The sequence below is a fragment of the Hippoglossus hippoglossus genome, chromosome 3 (assembly GCF_009819705.1).
Source record: "Hippoglossus hippoglossus isolate fHipHip1 chromosome 3, fHipHip1.pri, whole genome shotgun sequence".
NCBI lineage: Eukaryota > Metazoa > Chordata > Actinopteri > Pleuronectiformes > Pleuronectidae > Hippoglossus > Hippoglossus hippoglossus.
In genome coordinates, this window is record NC_047153.1 from 3,571,967 (window position 1) to 3,588,186 (window position 16,220).

The 16,220-nt window shown below is 45.8% G+C and overlaps 1 protein-coding gene across 1 annotated transcript in view; it reads left to right on the forward strand.

Moving 5' to 3' along the window:
• Positions 1-15,823, forward strand: part of prmt3 (protein arginine methyltransferase 3) — a 47,501-nt gene extending 31,678 nt beyond the window's left edge. Inside the window, exons 14-16 of the mRNA XM_034579961.1 lie at positions 7,877-7,927; positions 8,478-8,565; positions 15,561-15,823. Of these exons, the coding sequence (XP_034435852.1) occupies positions 7,877-7,927; positions 8,478-8,565; positions 15,561-15,670 (249 nt within the window). The 3' untranslated portion in view covers positions 15,671-15,823. The remainder of the gene's footprint in view (positions 1-7,876; positions 7,928-8,477; positions 8,566-15,560) is intronic.
• The last annotated feature ends 397 nt before the right edge of the window (positions 15,824-16,220 follow it).

A 16,220-nucleotide genomic window follows, 5' to 3' on the forward strand; every position in this document is an offset into this window, starting at 1 on the left:
TTACTTTGCATGATTACATTTTTTGTAGTATTTAAAACATTAATACAAGCACTTCCACACATTTGTATTTTAATCATATTGTTAGTCTTGCAAATTATTGCATTCTGTTGTTATTTTCGTTTTAAACAGCATCCACATTTTTATTTAGAATTGAGGGTGTAAAACCAGCAGACTCATTTCATAATTAAAACTAAAGGGGAACCAGAGAGTGCTTTCCTCCGCCAAGGCCCAACAGCGCCTTTATGAAACCACATTTAAATTCATTAGATCCAGATCTTTCTGCACCAAATCTCACACATTTCTTTCATCAAGATTCCCTCAAGATTGAATGGGTTCTTCCCTGATTCCTACAGCATCATTCCACCAAGTTTCGGGTTAATCCCTCCGGTAGTTTTTGCGTAATCCTGCTATCAGACAAACAAATGTTGATAACTTACTACTTCACAACATAATTCCCCCCCCCCCCCCCCCCCCCCCCCAAGATCCCATGGACGAAGTCCCCTGACTCGTCTGAAACCCGGCTGAGCCTCCGAGTCGTGGTGTGTAGGTGCGCTTGTCCAATGACAACACAATTTTCTGTGGCATAAAATGGAAGTGGGTGTCCTCGGTAAGGGTCAGCTACAGGCAGCAAAGCATGGAGCATGGTTTATGAGTTTATTAGAGGTGATAGCAGCCACCATCAACCCCCACCACCCCCCCACCCAAAACTCTTCCCCACCAACCTCCCCTGAACTTGCTCCAGCGTCTCGGCCACATTTCTCTTTCTCCCAGTAGCGAGCTGCCGGCTTCACAGCGGCTGCAAGCGCCGACTCTCTGCGGCGTGAGAAGTGATGTGTCTGTACGAAAGGCCTTTGTGTTGTGGAGCAGCTTTGTGCTGCAGTGTTACTGCACTGTCTGGTGTATCGGTTTAATGGATAATCAATAGGTGGTTATTATCTGGCCTGTGCTCCCTGGGTAAGGCCGGTGGATTTAATGGGATTTGTAAACATCCTCTCATTTTTCCTGTCTTCTCTTTCGCCAGTAATTGAAAGCGACTACTTTCTATTTCTGGGATGTAAGTCCAGTCGTGAGCTCGGCTGCAGCGTAACAGATGATGGGGTCGTGCTCGTGTGGTACAGAGGTGTATTTCTTCAGGGTTTTTAAAAAAAAATCCATTTTTAGTTCCTGTCATATCAGCCTCAGTTAGCATAATTCAAATATGTAAAGGATTTATTCCTCAGTCTTTGCTATTACACAGATATCCTGTGGTTAAGGCATCACATACAGCATCCAGCCCGTTTGTCCCAGAATGTACAGATGGATCGTTGACGTGCAGGAGTCGGCCGAAGTTACCATAAAGATACTGATCTGTAGTCAGCATCGGCTACAGCTCCTCAGTAGTAGTTAAGGTTAGGATGTGTGAAGGGTAAATCGCTCCTGGACCAGTACTTTGGGGATCGGTGAGCGGCTGCTTCTCCCGTCTCGTGATGGAGCGCCTGCTTTTGTTCTCTCGCCGACAGTCCATTCATCAGCTCAGCCTGCCTAACCTTGCATTAAATGAACAGCACAACCCCTGCGTCTGCGCCGATCACGCACAAGACAAATCCTCTTGCTCCTGCTTTGTTTTATCCCTCCTCTCCTCGCCTCCCTTTTTACGTCTCACACGCCCGCTGCCTTGTTTACATCACGTCTGCCTGTGAAGCCAAACGCAGGACACCGTGCATTGGAAAGTGAAAACAGAATTTTTGGAAATGCTTGCAAATGCATTGAAAAAGGGAAAAACTGAAAAATCTAATTGACACAGATGTTTCTACACCTTGATTCGAGTCAAAGTGGTACATGATTTGGAAACACACACACACACTTGTCTATTTACACGTTTTCACAGCTGACGGAGCATAACGGAGCCAAAACCAAGCCACCAAACTGTCGGCAGAGCTCAATTGAGTCACGACACAGATTTGTGGAAGGTTGGGGGAAAAAGATCTGCTGCATCCAAGGTTCCCAGGAGCCACTGTGGCCCCAGTGGTTCTTAAATGTGAGAAGCTCGGAACAACCAGGACTCTTCCCAGTGCTGGCCTTCCAGCATAACTGAGCAATCAGCGCAGAAGGTCCTTGGTAACAGACACGGTCGATATAAAAGATGGACGACACATCTCCACTTCCACAAATTGTAACAAAAATGAAGCCAACGTTCGTGGATAAGGGTTCTGGCGTCTGGGGGCTTCTGGGGCCACGCTAATCAAGATGGAGAAACATCTCAAAGATGATCACGAGACATTGGAGGCACTTCAGTAAAACGTCATCGTAAAAATAACTGAATACTCAATGTTACTCAGATTTTTCCCTGTAAAAAAAGTTTGGAAATCCTGTTTTCACTCTATTATTATGGGGTATTTTGTGTAGATTGAAGATTTAAAACTTTCCTCATGAGGCTGCAACAAAACAAAATGTGAAAAAAGGGTGAAGGGGTGAGGTTACTTTCCAAATTCAAGGTTTTTCTTGCTGAAACTTTCCTTAAAACTTGGATCAGAACTTCTCTCTGTTCATCTGTATCCTTTGCTCTGTTCTTACCTGAACTGTAAAGCAGGAAGCACACAAGTGCCTCATCCCCCTCCTGGAGGCTGAAAATGATGTATGCTGATGGCGTGGCAGGAGAGAAGAAGTTTCTGTCTGTAATTAATTTTAACACCTCTGTCTCAGCTGCTGCTGACGTAGCTACTGTAGCGCTACAGAGAAAAAATGTCTCTGCAATCCATCTCCAAGCTACTTTCCATCAAATTTAAATTGTGTGTGGGGGGGGGGGGGGGGCGGCGGCCTTCTGGACTGACAGGGTAGGCACTCGTCAACTTCAAGGACAAGTTCAGCACATTAGGGAGGGAATTGTTAATGGAAAAGTACTCTCTCTGTATATCCTTACATAGGATTCAGAGGTGTGGTATCAGCCGACTGTCAATAAGAAATGCTTCTCTGGCTTTTTCCAGTTCACCGTATTAGTTCATTTCTGGTTTACTCCATCAGTTTAGTTTCACATCAGGTTTGCTCCCAAGTCTCTGCAACAAAGGTGCTGAGGAAAAGGTTGTCATGACAGAATAGAACAGGAAACTCGAATAGAGTGAACACCAAGGCCCAGCTGTCGGTGGCAGAGAGAGCTCAGCGAGCTGCAAATTAAGAAAACAACTTCATCAATTTGACGACGCGTGCGCTGCAAAATGTCACAACACGTGCGAATACAGGAACCCGAAGAAGAGCAGATCCTTTTAAATTGAATGGGTACTTCCTTCCACCGAGTTTCATGGTAATCTGCCGCGTCAAAGCAGCGTTTCCCATTAATTGTGGCATTCCGCCATTTTCCGCCATGAACGTTTTTTTAATTATTATTATTGTGCAGCTATATTTGCCACGTGTGTCCATAAAGTTGTTACTGTCCACGTGGTCAGACCTCATAGTGTCAGCTGAAGTTGTGCACATACCCATAATGCAGTTCTCTCATCAGTGAGACCTTGTCTTTCACTCTTTAGTCCGTGGACATGAAATCTGTACATGCACTTGCACCCCTGTTATCACCATAGATTGAATGATCTCCATGGGAATCTGCAGAGAAATCCTGCCAACTAACAGTCAAACAAAAACAAGAGAAACGGAAGCACCCAGGTGGATAAAATATGGAATTCCCCAGAAAGTTGTGAGCAAATGTTGTTTCAGTTTAGTATTATTCTTCATCCATCTCCCGACCTGAACTCCAGTGTGTTCAGTTTCTCTTTTCTCTCTATTACCTTGAACAAAGCTCAGCGATGCGGCTGATCTCAGGTAAGGTTTGACTCTGGACCTCTGGACCTTCTCCGACGGTTATTTGTCTGAGAGGCATCACCAGTGAGGAACACCGACGGGAGGTGGGCTGCAGCTGAGGTGGATTCGTGCTCCAGGGAGGAGTGATGCAGGAGATGGGGAGGGGGGGAGGGGGGGTGGATTCACACCAACCTTCCCGTGATGTGGTCGTGCTTGAAGCCTCCACGCCTGGATAAACCCCATCAAAAGTGCATTAGCCCTCTTTTCCCCCTGCCCCCACCCTCCCTTCCCCTCAGTGCCCCTCCCAAATTCCCTCCCCTTAACCACCCCCCCTCCTCCTCCTCCTCCTCCCCCCCCCCACACAGTCGTATAATAGTATCTGGCCCGGCCACGCGGCTCGCTGACACACAGCCAGGCAAAAGGGGAGCGATGATGAATTGCTCCCTGTTGGTGTTATCCATGATGATAATTATTAATTTTCCCGGCGCTCTTCCCGGAGAACGGGGGCCGGAGAGCGGCAGCGTTGCGGAGCCTCCTCCGTGGGCCGTCGAGAAGCCCACCGTCATCACTTATCACAGACAGAGCCGGGGCCCAAGGCTAAACGCTGATGAAAATGAAAAACGCTCACTCTAATTTGTCCTGTTTCTGGTTGTGTGGGTGTGTGTACGTGTCTCTGTGCGTTAAGTTTCCCCTTTCTTCTCCTTGTCCATGTCTCTCTATCTGTCTCTCTAACCCCCCCCCCCCACACGGGAACATACATTTTAAACATGACACATTCTTTAATTTGAGTTTTCTGATTATTCTAAAGTGAAAAAACAAGATTTAAATCAAGACTGCATTCCATAATACTTTTTGCAATCCACATTAAATCAAGACAAATGAGGAAATTATCAGCTCAGCAGCTTTTGTTTTTGGCCTGTTGTGGCTCATTTTTTTTGTTTTATAGCACATTTACTGTTGAGTTCAGCCTGTGTAAGAACTGTTATCAGCCTTATTTCAAAGAAGACAGGCAGCTGGGTGCTAGAAATGAGCCAATTAGCTTCTGAGAGTCACTACTTGGCAGCGAGATGGTGAAGGAAATACAACATGTAGCAGCTAACGAGAGGTTATGTTTCCCTCTGCGTTTGTTAGGTTGCAGGATTACACAAGAACCACTGGACCACGTAACTTGGTGGAAGGATATTTTATGGGTCAGAGAAGAGCCCATCAAATGTTGGTGTGTTTTTCCAACATTTTCGTTGATTTCTCAGAGAATAAATCATGGATCTTGTTGGGGAAAAAAACCCACAAATGTTTATTACTATATATAATAATATTCTGGATCTGGTGAATTTAAATGTGATTTCTTTGAGGGGACTATTGGGCCTTGGTGGTGGTCAACACTCGTTAGTAGTGCTGTGTGCTGTGGGACCCGAGGAATTAGCTTCATTGGTGGATCCAGGATTTGTATTTATTCATTTTTCGTAAATTTGGCGCGAGAGGGCGTCAGCCTTGGCGGAGGTGTCCTCTCTCCAAGGCGCTCTTCTACTTTAACGGTGTTTTAATCCTTAATGATCTGAGGATGAAACCTCCTTCACTGTTGAATAACAGTTTTCAATCCCCATCTGGACTGAAAGGTTCAGTCGTGCTGTGTCGTTTTATTCGAGTGAGTTAAAAAGTTTGACAAACTCTGCCCAGTTCCAACCATAAAAACCCTGTGGTCCACTATATATCATGTGTGAAGCATCAAGGTCTTTATTGTTTATCTGATCACTTTCACATCTTTTGTGTTTTATGTGTGAGGCCGTTACTTATTTTTTTCCTTTTTAAATGAGATTTTAATGGGGCAGCGAGGTGCTGAGCTTCTCCGCTGGTTTTTCTATTTGCAAGTTTCACTCTGTGGCCTAAATTTTAATTGCCCGTCTCACTGCGCCGTGAAAGTTGCACGACGCAAGAAGTGACAATCAATCTCGCTTACGAGGCGTTGTCATCGGCGGCGCGGGATGAGGGTGATCTCTGCCTCGCTGGCTGAGAGAGGTGAGTCCGCTCTTCCTGACGAGTAATTACGGCTAATTTCCTAATTACCTCGGCACCGAGCGTCTCTGTAACGTTCATTAAAAGCCATAATTGCATTGGGGTGACATGCTCTTTTATCCTCTTTGGGTTCTTTTCTGGTGGTTTAGCTGTGAGCTAGCGGTGCCGCCCCTGCCTGTCTGAGTCAATAAAGGTTGATTGAAGCCTCTGTGCGGGGGAGTGTGTTGAACACAGCTTCCTGATTCTACCAAGTCTGCATGTGTGTGTGTCTTTGTGTGTGAAGTGTGTGTGTGCAGATGCATCACGAAGACAAATATCTCTCTTAGGATAAAATATTAAAAGGCAATGTGGGACTTTTACAGAGGAACTGATTGTTTTTGTGTTTTTACTTCTCCAAGTGATACAAACCAATAACCCCCCCCCCCCCCCCCCCCCCTCAGCCCACCACCATCACCACCTTGGAGCCGCTAACCCTCCCCTGCCCCCTTCCATCCCTCCCTTTCAATTTCCTATGTTTTCATGTTTTTACTTCTCTTTCTCCTCCTCTCCTCTGTCCTTCTCTCTCTCTCTCTCTCTCTCTCTCTCTCTCTCTCTCTCCCCTGCATTGATTCGGCTCTTCTTTGTCTTGGAGAGCTGGCCTCCAAGTTGTCAGCTGCGTCAGGATTAAAAGCTATTAGTTCTGCATCATTGCCACTACAAGTGCGCTCCTGAGATTGATAGAGTGCCTCTCTTCCTCCAGTGGGGGGAGAGACGGGAGGAAAACAAGCCTGGGGGGTGGGTTTTATACCGGTCACCTACAGGCGCTCTGGCCCGAGACTCTCCCTCCGTTTGGTTTTTAGATGCGTGAATTGGTTTTCACTCACATGTGTTCACACCTCTGCAAATCCTTAAGAAAGAGCACATTTCCATGCACATTTTTTTAACCTGCATGAAGGAGAAGAAGCCCTGGTGTTAAAATCCGTTATTCGGGATCCTATCACACATCAGCACTAAGTTCAGGTCTGAACACGACCAAATGTGTCCTGAACGCGTCTTGAGATCACATTCAAGACGCATGAAGCCACATTCTCTTTGCTGTGTGAACGCAAAATCTGTCCTGGGACACGGAACGTATCCTTACGCTTCTCAGGGTCAATGTGTTAGTTTGTTTGTGGCCACGACTCTAACGCTAACCAACACATAATTTTTGATACTTTGCTTAGATGAGTAAAATCTTTCTTCAAAAGCTGCATGAGATTCATTCAGCAGCTCCTGACTGCTCTCTCTCTCTCTCTACCTCTCTCTCTCTCTACCTCTCTACCTCTCTCTCTCTCTACCTCTCTACCTCTCTCTCTCTCTAACTCTAACTCTCTACCTCTCTCTCTCTCTACCTCTCTACCTCTCTACCTCTCTCTCTCTCTAACTCTCCACCTCTCTCACTAACAAACAAATCCTTCAGAATACCTGCTTGTGTTTTCTTATTGTCCTGGTGTGTATTAGTCAGATGCCGGCAAATTCATATCCATTGGGATAAAACCACATTGTTTGTTTTCCTTTACTGACTCCTCTTGCAACACTGTCACCAGAAAAGCCAGCTTTGCTAATTTCATGTCCCAAGCTCCAAGATATATATATATATATATAAATATATATATTTATTATTAGTAGTATTGTCAGCAGAATTGCTTCAACGTTGTAGGCGGCTGCCTCATCATTTATTTCTTCTGTGTCCCAGATGAGGGGAGAGGGAGCACATGAGACACCGAGCTGGTTTTGAGAAGGAGGAGGAGGTTTGAAGGAGACAACAGTTTTTATACGAGTCGTATCGATACACATCTGTTCCAGGATGTTCTCCTACACTTCTCCTGACCACACACACACACAGTCTGAATTCTCCTGTGTCTCCTCTTGCACAATAGAGAAGCAGTTCTTATTTACTCCCTTGTTCCTAAACCCAGCAGCTCATTTAGCTCATTAACCCCCCCCCCCCCCCCCAGTCTGGTTCTGCCCTCTGCTTCTCTCCCAGCTCTGCATGTCACAGTTGCAGTGTAGCCAAACAAATCCAGGGGTTTATTGTGCTGTCACATTCTAACACACCCCTCATATTTCATTGCAGGCAGTTGTCGGCTACTTTGACATTTTCTTCGACAAAGGCTGCGGCAACAAGGTAAGCAGCGGCGGCAACAGCCCAAGCCATTTAACGGAAACTCAATTATGTTCACGCTTTAGCATGTTCCTCCTCCCCGAGGCGTTCGCTGGCAATCGACAGGCGTCCTAGCCGACTGCTGATATAAGCACTTACCCAGCAGAGCCAGCCGCCTGGAACAGCCGATGCCAAGCTCCGTGAGCAGCACAGACACCTGCCTTTTGATTGCACTTCCTCTTGTACCTGAGACTCGGGCTGCATGCTACGGATGATGCAGTAAATTACCATCTCCACCGGGAGCTAAGGAGGGAACAATGTAACAATGTAAATACAGTGGAGATAAGTGTTATTTATGATATAGACCCGAACTAATAATGATTCTATGAGCGCAGACGTGCAGCTTTATTTAAATCCTAACAAGACTCTGTCAGGTCCTTGAACTTTTAACTCTGGGCTCATTGCTTTGGGTTTTCAAATGTTTTCATTCCAAACCTTCCAAAGAAAATCATTTCAAACAGATCTTGTGTCCTTGAACATCCAGAAGTTGTGAATTTTGTTCTTTCTGCTCCAGGTGACGTTCTCCACGGGTCCTCAAGACACAAAGACGCACTGGAAACAGACTGTGTTCCTGCTGGAGAGGCCCATTTCTGTCCAAGCAGGTCAGTAACCACACAGATCCCCGTGAAGACAAGTTCAGTTCTGTGCTTAGATTTGTGTTTTCACATGATTTTATTAGGCCCCATTGGTTTGTCATAGCGAGCTGCGGCCTGGTAATCTGTCTGTGGGGGGAGACGCAGTCAGGCTGGCTGACGCCCGTTATCTGTCACCCGCAGAGACAGAGGGAGATCACAACCAATCACGCGCAGCCATCAGGGGACAGCATGTAAAACTCTATCTGATAGGCGGTGGCAGGCGTCTGAATCATGACACGTTACACGCCGAGCGCTTTGTAAATGACCGGCGAAAAAATATTTATAGAAAAGCTGTATCAGCAGATTAAAGTGTTATTAAGCGCCGCAGGTTACCGTGAGGCGCCGCTCTACGGATGTTCTCGGAAATAAGTTTCTGTCGCTTTCAAACTCGACATTCGCTTTTTGTGAAGTTCACCTCACCCGGTGTTGGTCGATAATTAAAATGTCATCATCAGCAGAATGTGAACATGTGGTAGGTTTTTTTTTTTTTAAACCGTAGTGATCAGAATATAAAGAACATCTCTCTCCTTAATGTGCATTTTTTTTATGCTTACACCACAATTCCAACTACAAGTGGTTATAATCTCTCTTATGTTTGATAATGAGATATCTGCACTGGTGTTTATTTGTTTGTGTTGATGTTTGTTGCTAAATGTTCAGTTTTAAGTAAAAGCAACATGTTACAAGCACTAAAGCTAAACTGTGCACGTACCAAAAATGTGAACACCACAATCCTGTTTAAATAAAAACACACAATATATCAACTTGTAAATTTGACTTATATTAAATGCAATTAGGCAAATCGCTGAGAACGCTCCTTCAGAGATGGCGAATACCAAAAAAAAGGAAACCCAACTGGCCTACCCTGAAAACATATGGGAAATAAATAACCTACGTGGATCATATCCTACTTTCTCCAGAGAGGAAAGGATAAAAACACGGGCATGGCTTCGCAGAAGAAACAACCATAACACAACATCAAGCTGTATCCGTTATAAACTGTGTTCTCCCAACCTATATCTCGTTTGAAACTATACTGGTTGAACTCATTCAGCAAAAGTTTCTGCCTCTTCATCGCAGACTAGTTTTCTCTTCTTCGTCTCTCGAGCTCCTTCACGTGTGCCGGAGTGTTTATCGCACAAAGCGACTTTTCATCAGCTTGCAAATGACCCTGATGTGGGACTGATACAGGATTGTTTTATCTCATCCGGCTTTGATGAACTAAATAAAGACAAATCTCCGTCGTTATTATATTTGTTGTGTGAAAGATCCTGTCCCTGCTGTAAGCACCGGCCGCTTGTTGGTGTTATCATAATAATCGTGGATGCTGATGTGGGGATGGATGATCCTCGCGGCCGCCTGTCCCCTCACTGACCACATATCAGATGGAGGCCACTGTAATAAACGACCTGCACGGGAACGAAGGCGCTTGATGTGAAGCCAAAGCTCCTGCTCAGCTCGCTGCCACGACAACCAGGACGATAAGAACCTCAAATCCTGTGACTCTGCTCAAACGCTATCTCAGGTTTTCGAGCTCCGCTGAGTCAGATAAACGCAGCAGGGTCTGAAAGCCCCAGGGCGACATTATGCTAACAGCGTGCGTAGGTACAAGAGACTGCGAAGCGGGGCAGAGATGGATTTGATTGGACGATCAGGTGCAGAATTTCACTTTGCATGCACATACAGGCTGCGTCTTCCTGGTCTTTAGTTCATGTTTATCCCTGGAAGTTTTGCAAAGAGGGAACCCGCTCTTCCTCGCTGTTGATGACGGGAAGCGTCGGATTCAGTTTCAGCGCAATCTCACGTCACGCGATTAAATCCCAAAACAAAACATTCAAACAATTTTACAATCGCACATTTCTAAAAATCACATTTACTCAAATTTAATGAAAACACAAATTACCGCATTGGCCTTTTTGTGTCGTTTGTGGTCATCCATCGTCGTTGATTGGTCAAGGGATGGCACACAGATACTGGAGAGAGGGATGGATTAGTATTAACTGGTATGTTCTTATTTCCTAACGTAATAAACACACACACACACACACACACACATTCACAGTCTGAGCTCATGAGCCACGTTTATCTAAAAGCTAATATCAAGTGTGTAAAGATCCATCACTCTGGCTCTGGGTACTGTATTTTTGAACCAAGCAGATTGAGCAGAGGAAGAGTTAAAAGAAGAAGAAGAAGAAGAAGAAGAATAAAAGGCAGCAGAGAGAGAGAGAGAGAGAGAGAGAGAGAGAGAGAGAGAGAGAGAGCAGTAGGTTATTGATGTGCTCGCTCTACCCCGGCACCCTGACGGTCCCCTGCCTCCTCCAGGGGCCGTAAACCAAAAATGGACTTTTTAAGAGCATTCACCGGCTGCCTGCTATGCTCCTATGGTGCACTTTACAACACACACACACACACACACACACACACACACACACACACACACACACACACCACTCCTTCACACACAAGAGCTCCTGCATACTTCAGTACTAAAAAACTTCCTAAAGTCACCTTGAAGATGACAAAACTCTCTCAAACACACACTCTTAAAGCGGCCTCCCCCCCCCCCCCCCCCCCCCCCCCGGGCGTGGACTGAGAACTACCTGCAGCTGTGATTGGCTGCAGACACGGGCCCCTGTATTAAACATCCAGCGGTTTGTTTTAATACAGACTCTGTCCGCGGTGATTTATCGTGGCGGAGAGCGAATCGTATTTGATGTGTTTGTACGAGTGCAGCAGTAATTAACTCTGTGGCTGTGCTTCTGTGGGAGGTGCCGGGGGAAGAGGGAGAGCGCACGCAGCAGGCTGGAACAAAACATCCCTGCGAATCCTCCTGCCTGGCAGCGTAATAAATTAAACAGCGAATCATTTGTCATGCTCCGGTGTGTTTGTGTAGCTCCAGTATTGTAGAGGAGGGTCCTCTTCCACAGTTCTACCTGCCTAATGTTCATCCCAGAAAGGAGGTCACACTTTCTTTTTTTTGTGTCCCCTGCTCCTCGGAGTGAGGCGGCGCCCTGGTTCTACCTGCGCAGAGCAGCTGCAACACGGGTTGTGCGTCCTTGTCGGGGCCGTCATTGGTCGGTCAGGTGGCCTTCCTCCCGCCCACTTTCGTGACTCGCCAACTCTTTTCCAGGCGGCGCTGTACACCTCTTCTTAAATCTTCCTCCTGCCCTCGTCTGTCCCGGCTCAGTTTAAACAGCTCCTCCCCCTCGTTTCTCCTCCTCCCCCCCCCACCCCCGGCTCATTTGAACTCCGAAGGTCCTTGAACTGTCGAACAGCAGCGGCGGAGCCAAGCTTCAAGTTTTTCAGGGCTATAATTCAACCCGTGGGTTGGTTATGTGCTTGCGGACCGTTGCCCGGAATATACAGCCCATCAGCTCGACTTCCTGGTTCTGCACTGAGCAGGAAAAGGCCTGGGGAGTAAAAACAGATTAAATGGAGGCAGATTGGAAAAAGAGGGAGGACGTCAAAGCGATGAGGCTGAAATGTGGCCACAAGCTTCACTGCAGCGTCGGGGAGGAGGTCAAATATGAATGTCTGCTGTTTTATATGAGAATAATCCACTTGTGTGGGGTCATTACCTCTGAGGTCGTCGGCTCAGCCCGGTCTGTCGGCTGGTTCGATTGTCAGCAGGATTACAATAAAAAAACAAATGAGTGGATTCCAACGAAATTTGGTGGAAGGATGTGACGTTGGCCGAGAAAAGAACTTGGCGTGGATCTGCTTAAGTGGGGAGAAGGGAGAAATGAAACATTTAGCCAAACCCTTGGGTCCTTTGTCAATTCAGGTGACAATTTTGTTTTCTAAAGACGTTCAGAATCTAGGCCAGTAAGGCTCAACCCCAAAGACACACTCTAAGTAGAATGGGCCATAGGTCAAGAAGGAACCAGGGTCCGTGACTTCATCGCTTTCTTTAACATTATGAGATATTTTCCCTGGAAAGACTGTGTGGATCTTGCTTTAGGGAACAGACATCTATTGTTGGGATGTGTGCGCACTACTTTCCATTGTAGTCATTCACTATATTTATGCCAATGATTAAGCATTAATATCTAAACTTCCACTAGTTCCTCTTTCTACGTCAAAGTAAATTTAAACCCAGATCTGATTTTTGGGGCGTTTTCTTGAAATGGAAAAGTGAAAACGAAAGAGAACTGCCGCTTGGTCTCTGTGTCACTGTGTGGAAATGCAGATATGTGGAGTATGAGCCAAACGGCTGCAATGTAGATGAAAACGCTTTAAACGAAATCGCTATAATGTGCGTATTCCCAGTGTAATTTCATGGAGTGAGACTGTGTTCGGCTGAGAGAGGCTGTTTCTGTGGGCCTGGTTGGGCTTAATGACACTGGCATGTTGATGTACGACGTCGTGGTGAAAGCTCCGCTCCATTCCCCGACTCATTTCCACACATGGTTAACTCTTTCTCCCAGCAACTGAGTGGCCAGTTTACTGAAGGCGCCGAGGACCCTCTCCCACGGGGAGTCTGGTCTGACTGATTACAGCAGAGCATCTACAGTCGCACCACGACTCAACACGCCAGAGGTTTCCATACTTTAATCGGAAGCTTCGGGGATCAGACGGACAGTTCGCTGCAAAGTTATTTAGCTCTTTTTGTCCCAATCCTCTTTCTTTCCGTCAGATTTGTTTTAACGAAATGTTACCAAAGGTCAAGCAATTATTCCTTTGACCTTTTTTGAGTCCTTTGCCAGCTTTGAGTTCGACTGCAGCCGCCCGCTGCCTCCCATGAGCACCGGGACCTACCAGTCTGCAGCTGACACCGGACTGAGGCCACCTAGTGTCACCTCCTTCAAAATAAGAGAAAGCAAAGCAAAGACAGTTGTGTTTTTGAGTTTTTTAATTCACTAGATGTGGATCAGACGCTCCTCATCCAGTCAGACAAAGGATCTGCCAGCAAAAATAGGACGAATGGCTGAAATCCACGTGTGCAAAAGCTTGTAGAGTTTCCCCAGGAAAACCCGAGGCTTCACTACTACAAAGTGTTGAGTTAAGCTTCTGAAATAATTACGTGTTATTGAGTGTAGACCACCGGTTAAATATGTCAAGTTGATCAATGAGTGAGGATCTGCGTGAAGTTAAAGACCTGAAAGGAGGAAAGAGGAGCTTTGTTCAGGATCACACGTTAACTCTGATACTGACACCAGCAGTGTTAGAAACCAGACGTGTGTTGCTCCAGTTCACTCGCCCTGCGTCCACGGTGTTGACCACTCGCCCGGTTCATTAAGTTTGTGATGGAGTGAGGACAGTGTCTTACTGTCTTACAACAGGACGCATCTTTTTCCAACCGGGCAACATTTATTCCCGTTAACTACGGTGAAACGCGGCAGGTCGAGAGAGAGACATCTGAATGTTGTGTTTGACGAGGTCGATAACTCCTGAAAGCGTCGTCCATCTTTACGTACTTCAAACGAGGAAGTGTATCAAACTTTTTAACATTACTTTGACGTCAACGTTATGAATTTTAAAGTTTAATATGCTCTTTGTAAAGTTTCCTCATATTCTTTGTTTTGCAGCAAACTCACCAACACAGAGACTTTATATTTATTAGTTTTTTATCCATATTAGGTTTGTTTTGCACAGCACAATGACAATGAAGGCTTTCTCTTCTATTCAATTCTATTCTATAGAGACTTCATATCGAGCAATCAGATCTGAAATCTGCTCCATTAAGATCTGAGCTCTTGTTCATTTCTTTCTACTCTTGAAAAAGCTTGCGTGGCGTAAACGCCTCAGCCGTGTTCTGCCCACTCTGCAGCGGAGCGCGGCGCCAGCCGTCGGACTCTGTGACAGCGGCGTTGCCATGGTAACGAGTGAGATGTGACAAGCGGCGGTGATGGCGGACGTTTTTTTCCCCCGAGTAAAGCGCCACAGTCAGCATTTTTTTTCCCCTCCTCGTCCTCCTCTAACCTCCAGCAACGGGGAGCGCGTGGCACACAGAGGGGGGGGAGGTGTGGGGGGGGGGGGGGGGGGGGGGGGGGGGGGGGGGGGGGTGAGAGGATGCTTGTTTGCCGTTTGGATAAACATTCATTTACCTCCAGCAGTCAAACGTGAAGATAATCAGAGTGATTATGCATCATAATCATCGGCGTCTTCTCCCGGCCTCCCGTTCGCCCGTCGTACTGTAACCGCTCTCCCCTCCTCTCAACGCCATCTGGAGGTTGTGGCGGATGTGTTCGCACACGCACACATCCTTGCTTATTAACATACATTAAACCACATTCCCTTTACACACATCATCATTTCTATAAGCGCCGGTGCGTCTCGGTTCATGCTGCAGAGGCCTGAGCTCAGCAGCACTGTACTGCTGCAGGGTGTCAGGAAGAGTTCTCTCTATGTGCAGTTATTCGTTTCCCCTTTTTCTTTATGAACACGCTAATCGAGTTCTGACTCGGGGAAACTGCTCGGTGCCTTTTCGTGCTTTGGATATAAAGACACAGTTTGGGTGGTTTTCAGGTGGAAGTCCAATTGACAGTTGCATTTACTTACACTTCCTTCAAGGGGAATGAAAACAAAAGAAAAGTGTGCGAATCACCTCACGTGCTTGGATCCTTTTTATTTGTTATGGGTGACATGTATATGGACACTGGTTTTATTTTGAGTCAAGCTGACATGAACCAAATATGGATTAATCCGCTGCTGAAAATAGTTCCCCAACAAATTCTCTACTCATTTGAGTAAAATTTTCGTTTGCAGTTATTTTAGTAAATTACTGATGTTTTTAAAATCTTTTCAGAAGTGGACAAAGTATTGGGACCTGAAGTATCACAGTAGAAACTTAGCTTCGCCTTTTTAACCGGTTTTGTGTTTGTCTTTGTTGTTGCTTTCTTTATTTTATTGTGCTCTCGATATTTATTCTTTAATTTCATTATTTGTCCATTTGTCGTATGGTTTTATTGTGCCAGAGATCTGACGTGTCTCCGTCTCTCTGTCCCTGCTGTTTTCATCAGGGGAGGAGCTCCAGGGAAAGATCAACGTGCGTAAGAACAAGAAGGATCCTCGCGCGCTGCTCGTCACCCTTGAACTCGGAGACAGGAAGCAGACCTACAGCCTTCAGTGACATCGACCTTCACGTAGCTCAGCTAATATAGACCTTTTTTTTAAATTGACCCTTCACAACATATGACAGTAGGGGAGTAAAATACTCTATTCTTATGTTTTAAATGTAAGAAATGTTTCTGTACCTTAATAACAATAAAAAACATGAGATTTCCTCCTTGTGAGTGTATTTTATTTCACATAACATGATTGGACCGCTTATTTAAATTATTGAATGATATAATTAAATATTTTTGATTTATGAATCCTTGTTTCAAAGGTGTCGAACTTTAAATTCCAGTTTAACCTTAGATGCCTTTCGACGTGCTCAGAGAAGCTGAGACCACTCTCATCATGCACCATTACTCACGTGTCCCCCTCCTGATTAAAATGTCGTATAAAATTAAAACTAAAACACACTAACACAAACTGGCTTTCAGCTCTTTTGTTAGAGAGATTTTGTGTTTTCCTCGTGTTTCTCTTCATTTCCCACCACGTTTTCCTCCTTCCTGTGCGACTGGGAGCTGCCTGGGATCGCACCGCCGGCCTCATCCATCTTCCGTGAGTTTACT